Below are 18650 nucleotides of genomic sequence, written 5' to 3'. Positions count from 1 at the left end.
AGAAATTCAGCTTTACTACAGCCTCTCTCACTTGGAAAAGAATATACCCAACATTTCAGAATGATGGATGCATGGCAGTGGCTCCATTTCCAGTATCTTTTTATCTTGGGCAAATAAAACAGTTTACAACATGTCTGACTAATGATTAACACATGCAGATTCTTCACTTCATAGAAAACTGTAGTCTGCAAGTTTCTGTCCAGGTTGCTTTCTGAACAGTAACTGAAGGCATTACACATGCAGTAAACGGTCATTTACCTGTAAAGTGAAGCATAGGAGGCCTTTAAAACGCTACTAAGACAAGAATGTGGCTCAAAAGCCAGATTCTGCTCTTATATTGYATTGCAAGTGAAGTTTGGATGGCAAAGCAACTTGACTCTAGAAGAAATTTCTCACAAGGACTTTACTCAGCTGAAGACCACCATTYTGCCAAGTGGAGCAGACTGAAAAGGAGCTTGTATGAGGGCAAGTACTGCAAGACACGAGGCTGCTGTGCAGGAAGAGATGATGGCTGCAGCTTTAACATCGCTTCCAGAGCAGCTATCTGCTACTGCGATCAGTTCTGTACCACAGGTCCTCCTGGCCCTGTAGACTGCTGTGCTGATTACTGGGAAGTCTGTGACAACTCTGTTGAGCCCATCAAATCAGATGAACCTTGGCCACCTCCAACATCAGGTACACAGAGACAGTGTGATCAATTGGCATTAGCACATCACAATAAAAATGCACTTGAAACAAAGCTACCGATTAATTTTTACTGTATTCATTTTTAGTGTATTTAGTTAAAATGTGACTAAAGGTACAGTGGACAAACACCAACTTTGTTATGAAACGGGGTAAGAAKTTTGCTTGCTATTATTTCTTTGTCTCTAGGGACATTTTTTTAGGGTTAGCTAGATCATATCTCTTTTGGAAAGAGCCCATAGTTTACCTAAGGAAGATAACCTCAATGGGTCATTAGTGTAATCATCAATTTCCACAGAGCATCACAGATCAACATGACATTAACATCAAGCTCCAAATGTTAGTATTCGTTAGTAAAAACAGGCTATCACAGAAATTGAGACTCATCCTAAATGACAACAGTCTGAGGTATCCTGCAGTAGTTTGGACCCAGCATAGATCCTGTGGGACATCATTTTTCTTGCAGCATCTCAGGTGCAGGAGTAGCTGAAAGAATGAGATTAGAAGAGTCTAATACCGTCTTTTTTGTAAGTTTCTCACTAGTCAGCTTGAAGTGGAACTTCCACAAGGACTGCTCTAATCTCAGTCTATTTTTTTAGAGCTAGAGACTGCAAAAAATGACCTGCAAGCAGCTGGTTCTCACTTGCTTCCTCCATAGCCAAATTTCTACTGGTAATAAAGATTAGAACGGGAGACCTTTAACACTATGTAGTTTCTTACTATTAGGAGTCCAAATCTTGATGAAAATGAAGAGACTGTGCCAAACTTTTTAAAAGCTTAAAATCAACACAAATATCACCATGACTTTTTAAAATTAACTGTTTCTTTGCAATAACTTTGAYGCTTATATTTCAGCACTCAGACTGCAAGCTCTTCAGAAGGCTGTGTTCTTAAGCTAGGCATAGAGCCAAAGCTTAATAAGTGATCATAACAGGGAATGACAAAAATGCTAAATACTGTAAAGTAAATTTGGTTTTCCAAAGTGTTTTTGATCATCTAAAAGAATGTGCTATGATTTATGTAAATAAAGACATTTATTTTGTATTTATTTAGATTGCACAGCTGCTTATTAACTTCCAACAGATCATAGGGTTGTTATAGTAAGCTCTGCATAAACATATAGCAGCATTTCTGACTGTCTGAGCTGACAGTCTAAGGTTTTAGTTTTGCAAACTGTTTCAATGAAGGAAATCACTACAAAACGTTCAGCAGTTTGCCATGTGGATCCTGTGGCAGGTCTACCTCCAAAAGATAAAAATGTAACAGATAGTTTAGACAAAAGATCAGCTGAAGGGGAATATTTTTACTGTTTTCCTTAATCCAAAACTTGCATATGTGTTCACTGTTCTGTAGCTCCTGGGTTGTACATACCTGGCATAGATGGCTTTTACTATCTAATCGTGCCTTTATTTGTCCTTTAAGTTATCTTATATCCTATTTTTTATATCTTGCTTCAAAACAAGTATCCCTTTACTTTTCTGGTTGTTAAAGTGCTTCATTGATGGAAAGTCAGCTGCTTTTTTTATTTGCTTATTGGATATTTTTTATACAACTAATTTATAGGATAGAGAGAGAATAATAAAACAGTCAAAATGCATAATGAAAAAATGCAACTAAAGGCACTTTCTAGAATTGAGGAACTGGGAACAGAAAATGAAAGGAAAAATGGAGGAAAAAAAGACTGGGTACCTGGAGATTAAGTAAATTACAAGGCATTTTTAGAAATGATGTAAGTAGATTAGCTAACTTTTAGTAGGAGAGATTACACTTCTGTCTTCGGCTAAGAATTATTTAAACACTAGAAAATCTAGTCAAATTATTATTTGACATATTTGAAGATATGAAGATATAAACCTTTCACTTGRAAGATTTTGATCTTCCAAGTCTTTGGTCGCCTGTGTTTTCGCTCTCAATGTTTCTTGAATTATATTTCTTTAAATAAACCAATAAACTGACATGCTTTACATAGCTGGAATACACAGCCATAAAGCAGTGCTTTATTTCTGGATCATAGTTTATTCACTGGTATGATGCATGGCAGTAATAAGCAATGCTGTGATTTCTCTTAGATGTGCACTGTTTTGAGGCCACTCCTGAGTTAGCTATGTGCAACTGTTTTGATATTGCCTTTATAAAGCCAGTATACAGCATGTTTCAATGTCTTTTCTGTGTAGTTTCAAAAGAATGGTGCACATTCCTGTTTCAACTTTCTTAGATACTCAATAAGCATTCTGCACTTTTTTTTTGATTATTAAAGAATCCTTAATTATTTATAGCCCTTAATATTTATTGACTATATTTATTATTTATCTTTTTATTTCAATTACTTTGGCAGTACAAAAAGGATTGTGAATCCTGTCAGAGTCAAAACACTGGATCTTACCCTGGTGGTGGTACAAAGGTGAACATGAATACAGAGCTGAGACGGAAGTCCTGGTTTATCAGATCCACTCCCTTTCTATCACAGCCTCTCTGTGATACAATCCCATTCACAAAGTCAATAGGCTCTATCTTGAAATGAATTAATTTCCGGTTTACCTCATGACTGTCTAGGAGGATTTTCAGAGTCCTGCTGCCCTGATAGTTTGGAGCCTCTTTGTGATTTCCAACTTATTCCTATTGATTTCCTTCTATTCTTATGCTACCAGTCTCTGTTAGCCCAGATATGTCTACTCTCTTTCTGACACTGATATTTTAGGTACATTTATAGGTTGTACTTTTAGCCCTTTGAAGTCTTAATTTTGCTAGGCTAGTAAAGCTCTTCTACTCTTCAGTTACCTAAGTGTGCACGATTAGAAAGCTTTTCCTGTACTTGTTCAAGTTTGTACTTTTTCTTGGCAATGGGGGGTGACAGCTGCCAGCAGCGCTATTGATGAGGCCTCATCATGAGCGACAGCTCATACCATGCATTAATACTTCCTTCGCTTCCTATGTTTGAAACATCTTGCTTGACACCTCCTTCCTATGAAGTAGTAGGCCCTTGTAATTAATTCATGAATTCTACTCTACTTTGGCATGAAATTAATTATGGCCTAGAAGCACAAAAGGGAAGCACTCTTGTTGATGCAGATCTAGTCAGCTGAGACATAAATGTCTGCATCTGGTCAGAGGGACTCCACTCCTCACCATGAGAGAGGGATGGCCTTCCTCACAGCTGCATCAGAGAAAAGGCGTGATGATACAATGGTAATATTGTATGGTAATGACACTATCGTCATATGAAACATGGTYAAAGCTGCCTGAAAATGGAGCAGGAGAAAAACTTGGGGGTTCCTTGCCCCAAACCCTTTCAAGGCRTGTAGAAATATGAGCTCTGCCTGTAGGCTTGCCAAAATCTGAAGGAAAAATAATCTATTACAAAAGGTTTTGAATAGGTACTAGTTTTTAAAATTCAATAACTGAAAAAAAGACTTGTTAAAAACTCTATTTTAACTATGTATTATATAATAATTTTATTATTAAAATGTATTATTTCGAAATTACTAGAAAATAATTTTATTTGAAGAATTGTTTGCTATTTACCTATAAGATAATCATTTTTCYGTGTGTGCTTTGATTCTGTTGCTGATTTTATTTACTGTGAATAATAATATACCTAGGAAAAAATTAAAATTCATCAGACTCTCTTCGTTACTTGGGAGAAACTGGAAATAGATATTGCCATCTTTCATCAAAATAATTTATGCATATTGCATTCAACCAATTAATTCAATAATAGTAAGAGTTTTGAGTTAGTTCACTTCAAAATGATTATGCTTTTCACGTATCCATATGTTATGTTGGCAGGTTGTTATAAAGATGGCCTATACTACAGAGAAGGAACAACAGCTAAAGACAACTGCAATTCCTGGTAATACTTCAGAGAACAGAAAAATGAATTTCATTTAGCATAACTCATGAAACAAGAATTAAATGAATGTCCTTAAATTCATAYTAACCATGCAATCAACTCAGAATGATTGGAAGAGTTGTCCTGTATTAACGCATTGTAGACTAGAGCCCCCTTAAAACAATGGCAAGAGATCATTAATTAGCCCTCCTCGGCAGGAGCCCAGTGCCTGAAGGCCACAGGGCCCCGGCATGCCGGAGTCCCAGCACCAGGCTGGCAGCCGGTGAGGATGGCTTTCCCCGGCTCTCCCGGGCCTCCAGCTGCTGACTCTGGAGCCACCTCACATTGCTCCAGCTGCAGCCAGACGGAGCTGGAACGAAAAACCACCTGCATCTTGGCCCGAGGTCTGTGGGGTAAGGTGTCTATGGGCATGTAGTCCCTTTCTGGTTACCCAAAATGAAACTTTCTCAAAGCATCTAATTTAYAGTAAATTCATTTTTCTCCCTAGTTTGGTCTAACCAAGATGGAAACAAAATTTTGCAATACCACATTTCCTTCAAGAASTAAACCTTCCCACCTTCTTCCAATTAGGATTCATTAAATAGTGAAGTAACACTAAGACAGACTGTGTTTTCATTAATACTAGGTGATATTGTTTACGCTTTCYTCCCCACTCTCCTACTGTTGTTAAAGAGCATGATTTTCCTTCGACARTTTTGCTCAGAGATATTCTTGCCCTTTCAGCAAATGCCTCCAAAGTCTGTGGAAGTGTTCAAATGATGTATGTCTTGTTCGCCCAGACTTAATTCACCACATCAATACTGGAGATTATGGGTGAGAATCTTTTTATTTTAAGATTTTGTTGTGAACTACCGTATTGCTTAAAACATGCATATGCAAAATAAAAGTTATCATGTACTCCCATCCCCAGTTACATCCCATCCAAAGAAAAGAAAAAGAGATATTCATATCTGATAGCCAACCTACTTCTATGAAAAYCTTTTTAAAATTTCTGGCAGACTATAGAGATTTAAATGGAAAGATAGTAAAAGTGTCATACTGGTAACAGCTGACATTGACCTCTGTCTACTTTTTTCCCCATATTTAGTATATTTTTTTGCTCTTAAAATGCTATCTAGGTAATCTTTCCCCATTTTTTTTTATTATTCAGTACAGATATTTAAAGTCATTTTTTTCTATACCCAGCTGCGTTATTCTACATACCAGGACTCTAGGTAGCATTGGAGGAGAAGATGGGCCAAATAGGGACCAGGATATCAGAATTTTGTGAGATTTAGTGTTTTTTTTTTTTGCTACAAGTTCTTGTTCCCCTCAAATAGTGCAGAGGTATTAGGAAAACACTCGGTAGTGGAGCAGTAAATTGGGAGTCTGCTGGCTGTTTACACAGATTCRGAGATTTTTGTCCCTAGCAGCTGAGGCACTAAATTCACCAATGGCAYCTGTGTAGGTGCCTARATTTCATATTATGGCTCAATATTGRAACACTTCATAGGAGTGGTTCAGACCGGCTGAGTTAGGACAGACAATTAAGTCAGTCACCTGGACATCTTCACCTCTCTTTCTTTCCAGTGGTAAGATGCCACAGGGTGTTTTAGTCCAGCTGAAATATGGTTCAGCTTCTGCAGGTACTTACACTCTCCACAGGCAGACCACATGTGAGGAGGCTTTGCATTTGGGCAGCATGAATCCTACCTCCTTTTCCATCATATGCAGACAAGAAAGGAATGAATAAAGACAATGTTCTCCCTTGTGGATCATCTGTTTTCTAGTATAAATCCAATTTCAGTACGTTCCAAATGTGTATAATTGCAAGCTTTTTTCTGTTGTATTTACGATTTACAGGGTTAACACTCAATTATAAGTCTGGTCTACTCTCCTCAGGGAAAGTAGTGACAAAATAACTGAAGATAGCCAGGGGCCACTTCTCTCAGTCATAAACCCAGGCAGAACATTGCCAGAGGAGCTTTCTGCAGTGCTCAACAGTATTTCACCTGAGCCTTAAGGCCATGTAACCTACTGATGAAGCTATTATTTCTCTGTTGGCATCTGGTCTGAAGCATAATGTAAACATAACTCCAAGACAACAGTAATTATTATCACTAAGCATCTTATTTTTCCAGTACTTCTCTAAAGCATTGTATGCTCATCTGCTGTTAACACAGTGCTGACCTCAAATCACCACTTCTACACTGCTGAGTTGCTCCRTGTTAGGGCCATCTGCAGTGGAAAAACTTGTACTAAATATTTTCTCATGCAGATATAATACAATGTTTCAACACCTAAGCAAATTTGAATCGAGAGGTTTATTTCTGGATGTTATTCTTAGTGGTGCTCTTCTAAAGAAGGAGCAAGGTTTTAATGTGAGTAGTATCTCTAAAACAGATTTTGTTTCTTTGTTTTGTGTCTATGAGGAAGATGGAAAGCTGACAACTACAGCCAGTTCTGGGGAATGACACTGGAAGAAGGTTTTAAAAACCGCCTGGGTACACTCCCTCCGTCTCATTCTTTGCTGAATATGAAAGAAACTCCAGTGAGTGTCACGCACAGTTATTCAATTTTGTTAATAACTTTATGATGGGGAAAAAAATGATGTGAAAAATTATAAGCACACTGTTCAGGGATTTAATATTAACCACTTCCATGTTGCAGATGATAGTTGTCCTAGACATAGACAGTATGGTCGTTCTGATAGAAATCATACTAGGAGGAGCAAATGGAAATGTTATCCACTGGTAAAGTACTCATCAATATTTGCTTAACCAGAGCTGCCTTGTAGACTGCTGATGTGTAGAAATCTTTGCTTCTTCTCCATGTGCTAATCTATTCCGATTGCACGTATGACTGCAAAAAAGTTCTGCACATATTTCTTTAAGGATAATGGCTGAGACAAAGGATTCCTGGAAATAAGTCCAAGATAAAGCAATGTAAAGACACAGATCAAGGTTGGAGTTTTGGACAAATGGAAGGAAAAGTAATGGGAAGCAGGGGAAAATGAGATGATTCTCTACCATCAGCTGTCTAAACCTCTTGGTCACAGCCACTTTCTTGGTAGTTAAATTAAATTTCAAATCACATATTTGTGCTCAAATTAGTTCTGCAGCAAAGCAAACATACTTTAAATTAGATAGGTTATGAAATTAAGAAATGCATAGTTACTTAATCTGAAATAGATTCTCCAGTGTTCTGAATAGGTTAGCTTCTTCCTTGGAAGGCCTACAATTATGGAAATCATAATGTGAAAAAAACAACTAACCCAGCAATGAGAATGAAATTAGAAAAACTGCAAGGATAAGTAGATAGATCCAAGGGTTGTCGATAACATTGAATGTGCTCCTTTTGATCTTTGGCTTATTCTTAGCTCGGGATAGTGAATTTATTTGAAGTCAGTTGCTGGTGTTCATTTTATCTGCATATGCATATAGACATAAGAATATGACAAAAGGACCTCCATATCATAGAAGGCCTTGTGGGTACTGCAGAGCAGAGTTATCACTTCGAAGAGAATTTGGGAGAGAGGAGAGGAGCAACAATTTTAAGTGTCCTTTTGCTTGATGTAGACTGATTCTCTGCTCCACACACAGTCTGCTTGCCCCAGTGTGGCAGGCCACTGAGTTGTGGGCCAGGAAGATTGCCTGGTATGCTCAAAATTAGACTATGAACGGTTATCAGAGCTATAAATAACAGAAATTGAACTCTGGAGTCAATGACTTGCATCATGTTCTCTGCTAGACTGCTTTTCACAACAAAAGAGGAACCCATTTGAACTGAAGATGGCAAGTCAAAATATGAAAATGATGTAAAAGATTTTTTAGTGCGATATTGAGTTGTATCTGCCACAAATTGCCAGTGAACTACAACAAAGATAGTGTAAGAGAGGTCAATATTTTTTTTTTTTTTTTTTTTTTTTTTTTTTTTTTCAGGGATGGGAAGCGTTTTTCAGTTACTTGTTTGTTTGTTTTGGTGGGGGAAGGATTGAGAAATATAATGTGATGTTCATGTAGCAGAAGAAGTGAGTATAAGGTAATTCGCTCACTCAGACATTGACTTCATTACTAGATAACTAGTTAGTTGAGACAATTCCCTCTCAGAATAACAAGAAGAGGAAGAAATTCTCTGTAACATTTTCTCTCTTCCATTACCCTTTGGGGAGCTGGTCTCCCTGTSGTCCTGTGTTATTGAATCTTTGCTGTTAAGATTCCTGTGGCTTCCTTGACTGCTGCACTGTTTACACCCTTTGTTCCCCTGATGCATTTCACAGACACAGGTTTTCTATCTGTTACCTTTTTACAAAATCTTTGAGCCACARCTCAACTACCTTTGGCTCTACCAGACTCCCCAGGAACGTCAATGCATTCTTCTCCAGAAGTCCAGCTTTGTACATTTACCCTTTTAACCCTCAGGAAGTCCATAGGCATTGATGGAAGCATAAGCTTTGCATAGGATTCTAAGAAATCTTCTTCTCTACTTACAAAACCTAAGAATACACAGTAATAACCTCTGTATGACTTTCTCTGCTTCTGAAGAATGCTTTGAGCTTACAGAAAATTGCTCTGAATTTTACAGGAGCCCGTCTCCTTCCTACGGTTTCTCTTTAGAAATATTAACTCTTTCTTGCTCTTGGATAGTCCCAATCTTTTTTAAAAAAATGCTTTAAATCTTCCCATAATGCTCTGAGAATCTCTCCAAACCCCTTCTGTAGTTTTCCAAGGAACATCAGCTCCTTAGTTTCCTTGTTCTGCCTTATTAAATTCCCTACTTGCCAAATTTCAATATTTTGCAGAAATATAACAGAAGAGGATTTTCTTCACTTCAGCCAATTCAAGTTAGTAAGTGACTCCACCAGAATCAGCAGTTGTCAAGACCTGATGACCAGTGGAGTGAAGATGTGCTAAAGTATCGCTTCTTAGCTAGCTCCATATCTAATGTCCCTGTGTGATTCAGCAAGTTTGCAGCAGGAGTTAGGGTCCATGAGGGGCACCTGGATAGTTGCTTTCATGCCACCAGAGAGGTATCTGGGATTCTTTCGGATTTTGGAGTTAGTTGTACTGAACTCAAAGAGAGACCATTTGTTAAGTAYGAGAATTTATTAGAGCTAAGAGGTTATAACAAAGCTTACAGCATAGCAGAACTAGAAGTATAACAGTACTTAAAATATGCATACATATCAGAGCTTTACAGTTCAGTCATGAGTAAATGATACAGTGACCGCTCTCACCCTTTCCTTGAGGGCCACCTCTCCGGTATAGTTTTCCCCAGATTCCCAAGCAAGGGTGCACTATACAGTGACTGCTCTTGCCCCTTATGGGCTACCCCTTCAGCTTAATTTTCTCTGGTTTCTTCTCACCACGCTGCTGACATCAGGGGTGTCCCCACTGACAGGTGTGTCCTCAGGTCTGCAGGCCAGCTGACTGTGGGTCCAAGTCCACATCGAGTGCATGTGACTTACTGCTTTTTATACCCAGTCGGAACAACCCCAGCTCACAGCCACATAGCACACCCCAGCAAGGCCACATAGCTCCAGTCAACACCAGTGGGAACATTAGGTCTCCTCTTGCTCAGGGGGTAGCAATGCACCCATTAGCAGGTTGCTCTGAGGAGAAGGGCTCCACGGAGATGTCCATGGTGTGGGTCCGCAGTGTCACTTCTCCTTTCCTGGACTTGTCAGTCATGAGGTCTTTAGAGGGTGTGCCTCCAGGCTGCAGCAACCCCCCAGCTAGACCCTTGGGTGGGTCTAGCCTTGGGGCACCCAGGATTTGTTAACCCTTGGGGAGCACCCTGGAACAAACTCCTCTTCTGTGGGCTCCTCTTCTATGGGCTGCACCATCCAGTGTACCATGTTTGCCTGTGGGCACCCGTCAAACAGTAATTATGGAGTTAACTTCCAGGCATTTTGAGGACAGCTTTTCAGAGAAACCTGCCTCTGCTTCCCCTTACATGAATAATTTTCTGCCACTATTATTTTGTAAGGCACATCAACACATTTACAAAGATCTAGTGATAAAACCATGCTAATTTTCATGAAAGTGTTTCCATCAAGATTCACCTGTATCCAGGAGACAGGTCAGAAAAGGATATGAATGACAAGAAATTCAGAAATAATGACCTAAGATTTTGAAAGGCACTCTCAAAATCTGAATGGCTTGACCCTAAAGGGACTTTTTTGAGTACTAATTTATCTGCAGGCCAAGGTACTACTTGTCATGGATAAAATTGGTACTAATTAAATCTTCATGGGTTCTCTGGGATTACTACTGTCTTTCCCGTTTTTGCAGGTGAGGGAACTGCAAGGCATTTGCCAAAARTCATCTATTTAGCTGATAAAAATGCTATGATTAGTGTTAGGAGGTTTCAACTCTATTTTATGCTTATCTGATCAAAACCTGCTAGTTTTGCTAATGAAGGATGAAAACCATAGCTACTCATTATTAAATACAACTTTTTCCCCTGATTTTAAATAAAAATCATGTCTTTAGTAGATCCCTGATCTACTATCTCATGGATAAATGGAAACTACTTATGTCTATGGGGCTACTGTTTTAATAATTTTTCCTGGATTTTCAGAATACTTGAGAAAARCAATTACATGCAAAAAATTTTCAAGAATCTAATGCCCTTCTATGTTGGTCATTTTATAACTATAGCATACTCTTAGTTCTTAGTAGTTTTGAAATGTTTAGTAGTAAAGTAGAGGGGKTTTTTTTGTTTCTTTGATGGATAATCCAATTACAAATTTGGCTTCATAACATTACTTCTAATTAAACTGTGTGACAGAGCTACATTTTGGTTTAAGGAAAATACAAGCTTCCCGAAGTTGCTAACACAGAGTTTTTTAAGCTCTGCTATTAATAACAGATTATGCATGTTCAGAAATATGTTTTATCACCTTAATTTATTAATTCCACATGATGGAATACTAGAATATCTAAAGGAAAATTTTGTGGTGCGACAACTAAATCTGAGTTGAGGATCCTCTTTGGCAAAGTATGGATAGATCTGAATATAGACTGACAGCTAAATGCACCACTAAAATCTTTATGATTCCTGAGAAAGTTGAAGCTCCCAAGCGTATCTCTGCAGCACACGGGTGTTACCTGAGAAAGCTCTCATATCCAAGTTGTATCACACAACAATTTGAAAATATAATTAAGTCAATAAAGTACAATTTTGAAATGCATTAAATATCAAATACCCCATAAAGGCAGTGTAAAAATACATAAAGCATATAGTTGTTGCCTTAGAATACAAAATATTTTATATTGCTTCCTGTGATATACACCTCAGTTAAAAAAGTTCAGCAGCTATATATGTCTTCCCTTTTGCAAACTAGAGAGCATGTATGCCCATTTTGTCTTTTCAAAGCATGTGATGTAAAGAATTGGTTTTTTAACATTTAAAAGTATTTTAAACTTTAAATTTTTTACAGCTTTTCCTCAGAAAAAAATATTTCCACATTTATCATAATCAGTAATTCTCAGCTTTTTTCTCTGATCGGCCATCATAGCTTCAGTTGGAGTATTCTATTACAGCCCTTTGCCTTCCCTTTTGACCAGGTTGCTTGCTTAATGGCACAGAACATATACGCAGGATTAAAAAGTTTGCCAATCGTTGTGCTGATCGCATTGTGCTGTCTGATGGTAGCATGTGGAGCACATACTGAGAAACAACCATCTAGATCTACTTTTCGACAGGGAACAGTAATGTTTCTGAATACCAAAGCAGCAATTTCTCAGAGCAAAAGATTCTGTTTCTGGCTACAGATCAGTCCTGTGTTTTTTAAATGACAAGCCTGAGGGTTAATGGCTGATTTTCTCTGGGATTTACAACTTGAGGCTATTAAATGACTATGCAAACTAGCATATTGGAGCAGACCAAAATTTTTTTTAGATACTCCGTTTGGAGTATTGTATATAGTCATCATCCAAGTTAAGTGTGCTATAAAACCTTTTCCTAAATTCTGCTTGTTTATCAGCTGATAGTGATCAGTTTTATCAAGCAGCTGAAATGCTATTTGTTTGGTATTGTGTCAATAATCTTCAAAGAAAATCTTGTGCTTGCTCATTAATGAAGAATCTAATGATATTTTAGCAAGACAGTCTTTAACGTAGCAGTGGCTTTGTGTGCATCCTTTGTAGTTGTCAGTCACATGTTTCTAACAAGTTTTTGAAGAAAGTAGACATTTGGAAGTGATTAAGTCAAAATGTTGAGACTGATACCTTTGGAAGATTAAGTAAATTATGGGTATGTCATATATTATGACTTGTTATGGGTAGAGGTAAAACTTGCAAAAGCACCTAAGCGACCCAAGAGATTACAATACACTTTGAAAATGTCTAGTGGCATTTAGCCTAGGTCTGAACTGCAGAACCTAGAAGTACTTCGGAGTTACTTGGTCTGAGTGTGTGCACAAACTGTATCTCCATCTAATATCAGACAAAGACCTGAGGTACACAGCCTCTCCTCTCCCTCCTTCACTTCTTCTCCAGCTTTGTTTTCTATGGGAAGAAAATCCAGGCATACAAGCTGGATGAAGGTGCTGGCATTTCCCAAGACATACCATGAAGCAATGGTGACACAGCCACATTGCTAAAGCTCAGTTCCTCAGAGAGTCCTGAAATAGCTTGAAAGAAAGGGCTAAAATGTTTAAATCACCTGAGGAAAAGGTTCTGCAGGTCTCAGAAAAAAGATGCAACAAGGATACCCAGAACTAGAAGACTGAAGATAAATATATAGAAATAAAATAAGAGATTGTAAACAGGATAGAAGCCATTATACTTCAGGGTGTAAGCCTACTTATAATAAGGAAGAATTAGATAATGTTTTTCTTGGGAGTAGGTTATCCCATAAATGCAAGTTTCATTGTATTTTCTCTCAAACAAATGCTTCTAATGATTGAGAGACACTGCTAGACTGGATGGACTGCTGTTGCCATTCAGTATGGCAATTCCCAGCTCCCTGTGCAGCATAAGCAATCTGTCCACAATGTTCAACAATGGAAAAAAAAAGGATCGGTGGTTTTGGTATGTCAAACAGAGCAGACTTTGAGTAGTTACACCAGATGGTGCTTGCATTTGTGGATATTTAAGCAAAGAGTGGAGGATGTAAATTAAGGCTGAGAGATGAAGATGACAAAAAGGGATGGCCAAATGGATGCACTGAGTTTTCATCAGTTCATGATCAGACCATGAGGCAGAAGAGAATATACTGTTTTTCCTTCTGGAACGAGGATAAGTGCTAGAGATTGAAAAATCTCTCTGTAAAAGATGAATCAATGATACRTTACCGATTGCTCCCCTGTGGTAATTAGCATCTTCAATCACATGGAAAGACATTCATTTCATATGTAAATCGTGTTGAAGTAAAGAGTGTAACAGGTATATAACCTTGCTGCTATTCATAAAAGAAGGCTCTTCCTTCCAAAAACGCCATCTGGGTGATAACTGATRTGTTTCATAGGGAAATGTTAAATGGGATAAAAATGAGAGGGGAAGCAGATCAGTTCCTCACCAGACRCTGCCTTGTTGGCAGATGTGGAGCTGAGCTTCCCAGCTGAATGGTGGAGTGCCAGAAGTCTGATGCCCTCACTTGGAGGCTTCCAAACACCCAGAGTGCCCAGCCTCCAAACGGATGCTCTGGAAGCCACAGACGCCAAAGCTTTCTATTTCCTCAATTTAAAAATTAAGGATTTTTAAGGCAAAGTTAGGATCAAATTTACTCGAATACATTCCTCAGTACAGAAATAAAATATACCTGGGTCTTGTACACTTTGTTTTAGAGAAACTCACTACCAGAAGAAAAATTTCCTGCGTTTTTTGCAGCCACTTATGCATGGCCTGAGTGGATTCACGATCCTTTGGATCAACGAAACTGTGGAGCATCCTGGGCTTTTTCAACTGCAAGTAATATTAGTTTCATTGTCCTTTTTTAAAAAATCATTTTATGTTACAAGTGATAGAAACTTGTAGAGCTTAGTAATGAAGTGACTTCAGCTTACTGTTCACTTTTTACCCGCAGATAGCAACATTTACTATTACTACACATTTCCATGTAAGACATCTCAATGACTTAAGAAATTAAGTTGCAGAGTGTTTTTCTTTGCTTTTCATAAAATTGCACATCAGAGGGAGACTTGCTGGTAGAAGAAAGTAGACAATGAATTGGCTGGTATGCTTTACCTAACTAGTACAGTAACTTTTTAAAAATCAACATGGTCTGTTTAAACAACTGTTGGGAAAGCCTAATGGAAAGCCTAAAGATGCAGGCTTTTTTTTCATATATTTTTATATTTGTGCACTTGCCATTATCTAGCCTCATTATTCAAATAAATTAAATATATCATTTTCAGTAAATTTCTGGAGAGAAACACTGATACTGCTCAGATATTTGTGTAAGAAATTATTTTCATTTTCTGTAAACAAAGAAATGTCAGAACATAAGGTTGAGTTGTACTGCATCAGCCTCTGATTTTATCAAAAATGGACACACCAGAGTTTGTATCCCCTTCAGCGAAAATATAGAGATCAGTTCTGTTCAGTTTTTTTGAAGTAGCAAGAAATCTCAGTACATACTGGGACATGTAAAGCTAGAGAAAAAATTTATATAGTCTTTATGACTTGATCTTGCCAGTGGATCCTCACGGGTGTAGGGTTCTGCAACTGCTGCTTTAAATCACAGTGTTAAGAGAAGGAAAAGAACATTTAGGTTAGGTAATCCTAACTTTCTACCAAAGCCAGACTGAACATATTCTATCACCAAAGCACTTTGTCCATTTCAGTTTTAAATGAGAAAATCAAGAGCGCTTCTAACAGCTCTCCTGACAGATTACTGCAGAGATGAATAGAGCTCGCTGAGCCAAACTTTCCAGATACTCAGCCTAATTTTCCCTTTAATAAATGAATCCTCTGATTTTAATTCACATCAATTTCCAGTGCTAAATATTATCAGCTCTCTTCCCATGATGTTTGGGTTATTCTAATGTTTTCATTATGAGTTTTCAACCTTTTTAAAATTAATTCTCATTCAAAGGATATGCAATCTCTGCTGTATCCATATCTTTTATTGTAATTTCTGTAAGAATTCCAAAACTTTTTTTTTTTAAAAAAAAGAACAAGCTTTTAAATCCATGAAAATAGTTTCATTATCATGTGATATCTCATGACTGTGATACAGAGTCACTGTTACTGTCGGCCTACTCCATTCAGCCTTCCACATTCTTTTGAAGCCTGGCCTAAAGTTCACTGAAGTCAGTGTTGATTTTGGCTGGGCTTTAGATTTCAAGGGAGATTTTTATTTTCAGGTTCAAAAATGAAGTGCTAATGATAAAAGAAGATACAATTTAAGTACAGGTAATGATTAGGATTGTGAATAAATAATTGTTTCACTGTTGTCCATTAAAGAATGAAACAGAAAAGTTTTAATTTCACCTATAATGTAGTTACCTGAGTCTGCCTTTAAATCAATGTATAAATATATTAGTACTTAGATCCATGACTTCCTGATCCAGTGCAGACATCTAAGAGGATCATCTCAGAAGCAGAGTTTTCTATGATAAGGGAAGATGGTCCAATGAATCCCACACTTATGCAACAATATGAGAATTCCATAATATTCTATCCAGTAAAGCCACTACATACTTTCAGTCTTGAGTTTTATTATTGACAGGACTATTTTTTCTTTTTTATTTTCTAATTTTGCCCAAATAAAGAAAAGTAATGCAGAAAGGAAAGAAAAGGGATTCTTGAATACTAGGAATTTGGAGAGTCATCTGTGGAGAGGTGGTGAATATTTGCATCTTCTGCTGGAGTCAACCAGAGATGGATGTACATTAACAAACATGGTAGAGAATATCAGACTAGATTATCTAAATGCCTCATCTGATCTTTCGACATAGGGGATGTTATGATAACCAGTAAATCTATGATCTATAATATTACAACAAAGTTGCTCATTTATCTTTGCAGTTTCTCAATTATCTCCCTCAAAATTCTGTACAGAGTATATCCAAATTGTTTTGTAAGATATCTACATTGATCAAAAATATTCATGTTGTGTTTTATTTATTATTCATTTTTAATAACAGAACATTTCTTTCAAAATAGGTGTCGCAGCAGATAGAATAGCAATTCGTTCGGAAGGTCTGATCACAGACAACCTTTCCATTCAGAATTTGATCTCTTGTGATACCAAGAATCAAAATGGATGTAACGGTGGAAGTATTGATGGTGCTTGGAGATATCTGAAAACACATGGGTAAATATTTAATTATTTGTATAGATTTTTTTAATTTGAATCATTTGATTAAGGTATATGTGTTACAATGGTTATTTTTGACCTTTCAAAATAGAAAAATTTAGCTCTGTCTTAGGTCAGATTAACTGTATTACTTCATCAGGATTATCACTATCTCTCATTTACATTTTCTTTAAATCACCTTCCTTGAAGCGCAGGAACTGTGAAGCATTCCCCTGCAAAAATAGGTGAAGACTGTTTTGGATGAAATGAGAATTCTTGCTGAGATCACTCTGCAAATAGCTATCTCCTATTTACTCCTCATTATACCAAGATGTCGTCAGCAGCTGTAACACCACCGAACTTCATGAGGTTTCTGCCAGCTCATTTCCRCAGCCTGTCAGCATCCCTCTGAACGGTAGCCCATCCCTCCAGCACACTGACCATTCCCCCACCAATTTGGGGTCCTMCACAAATTAGCTGAGGGTTCCTTGTGTCCCACTGTCCAGATTGTTAATATAGATGCTAAGTAGTATTGTCCCTTTGTTAACCCCTGAGGAATGTCACTACTGAATGGTCACTCCAAATTGCTGACCTTCGAGAGTGGCAGTCCGGTTCAGTTTCTGCTGTCCTTGTAATCTACCTGTCTAGCTCATATCTTTCCAATTTGTCTGGAAGAATACCTCAGGAGATTGTGTTGAAAATGTTGCTAAAGTCGAAGTAAATGATACCCACTATTCTTCTTTTGTCCTTGGAGCCACTCATCCATTTATGAGAAATCAGGTTGGTTAGGCACCCTCTTCCCTGGTAAACCTATGCTTTCTGTTTCCAATCTACTTCTTGACTCTCATGTGCCTGGAAGTGGCTTCCAGGAAAATTTGCAATAATGACATTTATATATTCCATAATCAAATTAATCTGTTTCTCATATTATAAGAATTAATTGTACTTCCTGTTCAAAATCTACCTGTCTTCTCATTTTTACAGTCCCACATTCCTTACTCTGATATACCTGATGTTTGCAGGAAGGGAGATCTCAGGTCTGCTGTCTGCCAATTTTTAATGTTAATTAAAAAAAAAAAAAAACCCAAACCATGAATAGATGGCCAATCATGCTGGTTATCTTCAAGTGTATTGAGTGCATTTCTGCTCTGGTAAGGATTTTGTATTTTTATAAGGAGGTTTTACAACAAATGTTTCTCTGTTTTCCTATTTAAAGGTTTAAATATTATAAGGACACTAATTATGATCTAGGTTTTGAGTAGCAGACCCTTTATATATGTAATCACATTGGAGTAGTAATGAATTCCACCCTAGAAAAAGTCTCTTAGGATCTCATCCATGTACAGCTGAAGGCCTTCGTGATGTAATGAACATTATAGTTTAGTATTTTAAGCAATGCTTTTCTGTAACTTGAAGAGCAGGCTTCTTTTAACCAATGGCTCAAGCTCGTAAGAAAGTAAATAAGACCATAATGCCTAATAATATGACTCCTTTACACTAGAAAGCAACGTGGTTAGTGTGGTGCAGTAAAAGTATGCAGAAATTAGTTCATTTCTAGAAGGAAAGCTATGTGGGCTGAAGCTGTATAAGACGGTTCTTTATCTACTTAATTTCATCCACACTGGAGCTTGTGCTAATACAAATGCCGTAGTGAGAAGAATACTTCATGACTGACCATATCATACTAGTATGAAATTGTGTGTAGAGCAGGGCTTACGACTGGCGTAAGTTTGAAAGCACTGAGGGAGGGCACCCTAGGTACCCAGAAYCCTTAGAATCAGATCTTTGGGCCTCTCAGTTCCCAAATCCGTGCATTATTGCTGTCATCTTCACCAGACTCTTGCAGTGGACTATCTGAATAAATAATCTGCAAGATAATAACGAGAAC

At 37.6% G+C, this 18650-nt stretch overlaps 1 protein-coding gene across 1 annotated transcript in view; it reads left to right on the top strand.

Moving 5' to 3' along the window:
* The first annotated feature begins 305 nt into the window (after nucleotides 1-305).
* The window catches only part of TINAG (tubulointerstitial nephritis antigen), a 39125-nt gene continuing 20780 nt past the window's right edge, over nucleotides 306-18650 (top strand). Inside the window, exons 1-6 of the mRNA XM_085324863.1 lie at nucleotides 306-675; nucleotides 4471-4534; nucleotides 5258-5347; nucleotides 6950-7064; nucleotides 14307-14430; nucleotides 16630-16780. Coding sequence (XP_085180989.1) covers nucleotides 306-675; nucleotides 4471-4534; nucleotides 5258-5347; nucleotides 6950-7064; nucleotides 14307-14430; nucleotides 16630-16780 — 914 coding nt within the window. The remainder of the gene's footprint in view (nucleotides 676-4470; nucleotides 4535-5257; nucleotides 5348-6949; nucleotides 7065-14306; nucleotides 14431-16629; nucleotides 16781-18650) is intronic.

This window comes from Rhea americana, unplaced genomic scaffold, assembly GCF_003343005.1.
Source record: "Rhea americana isolate MKP2758 unplaced genomic scaffold, rheAme1 scaffold_94, whole genome shotgun sequence".
Lineage (NCBI taxonomy): Eukaryota > Metazoa > Chordata > Aves > Rheiformes > Rheidae > Rhea > Rhea americana.
Note: the sequence above shows the minus strand (reverse complement) of the source record. Positions and strands in the feature narration are given on the sequence as shown.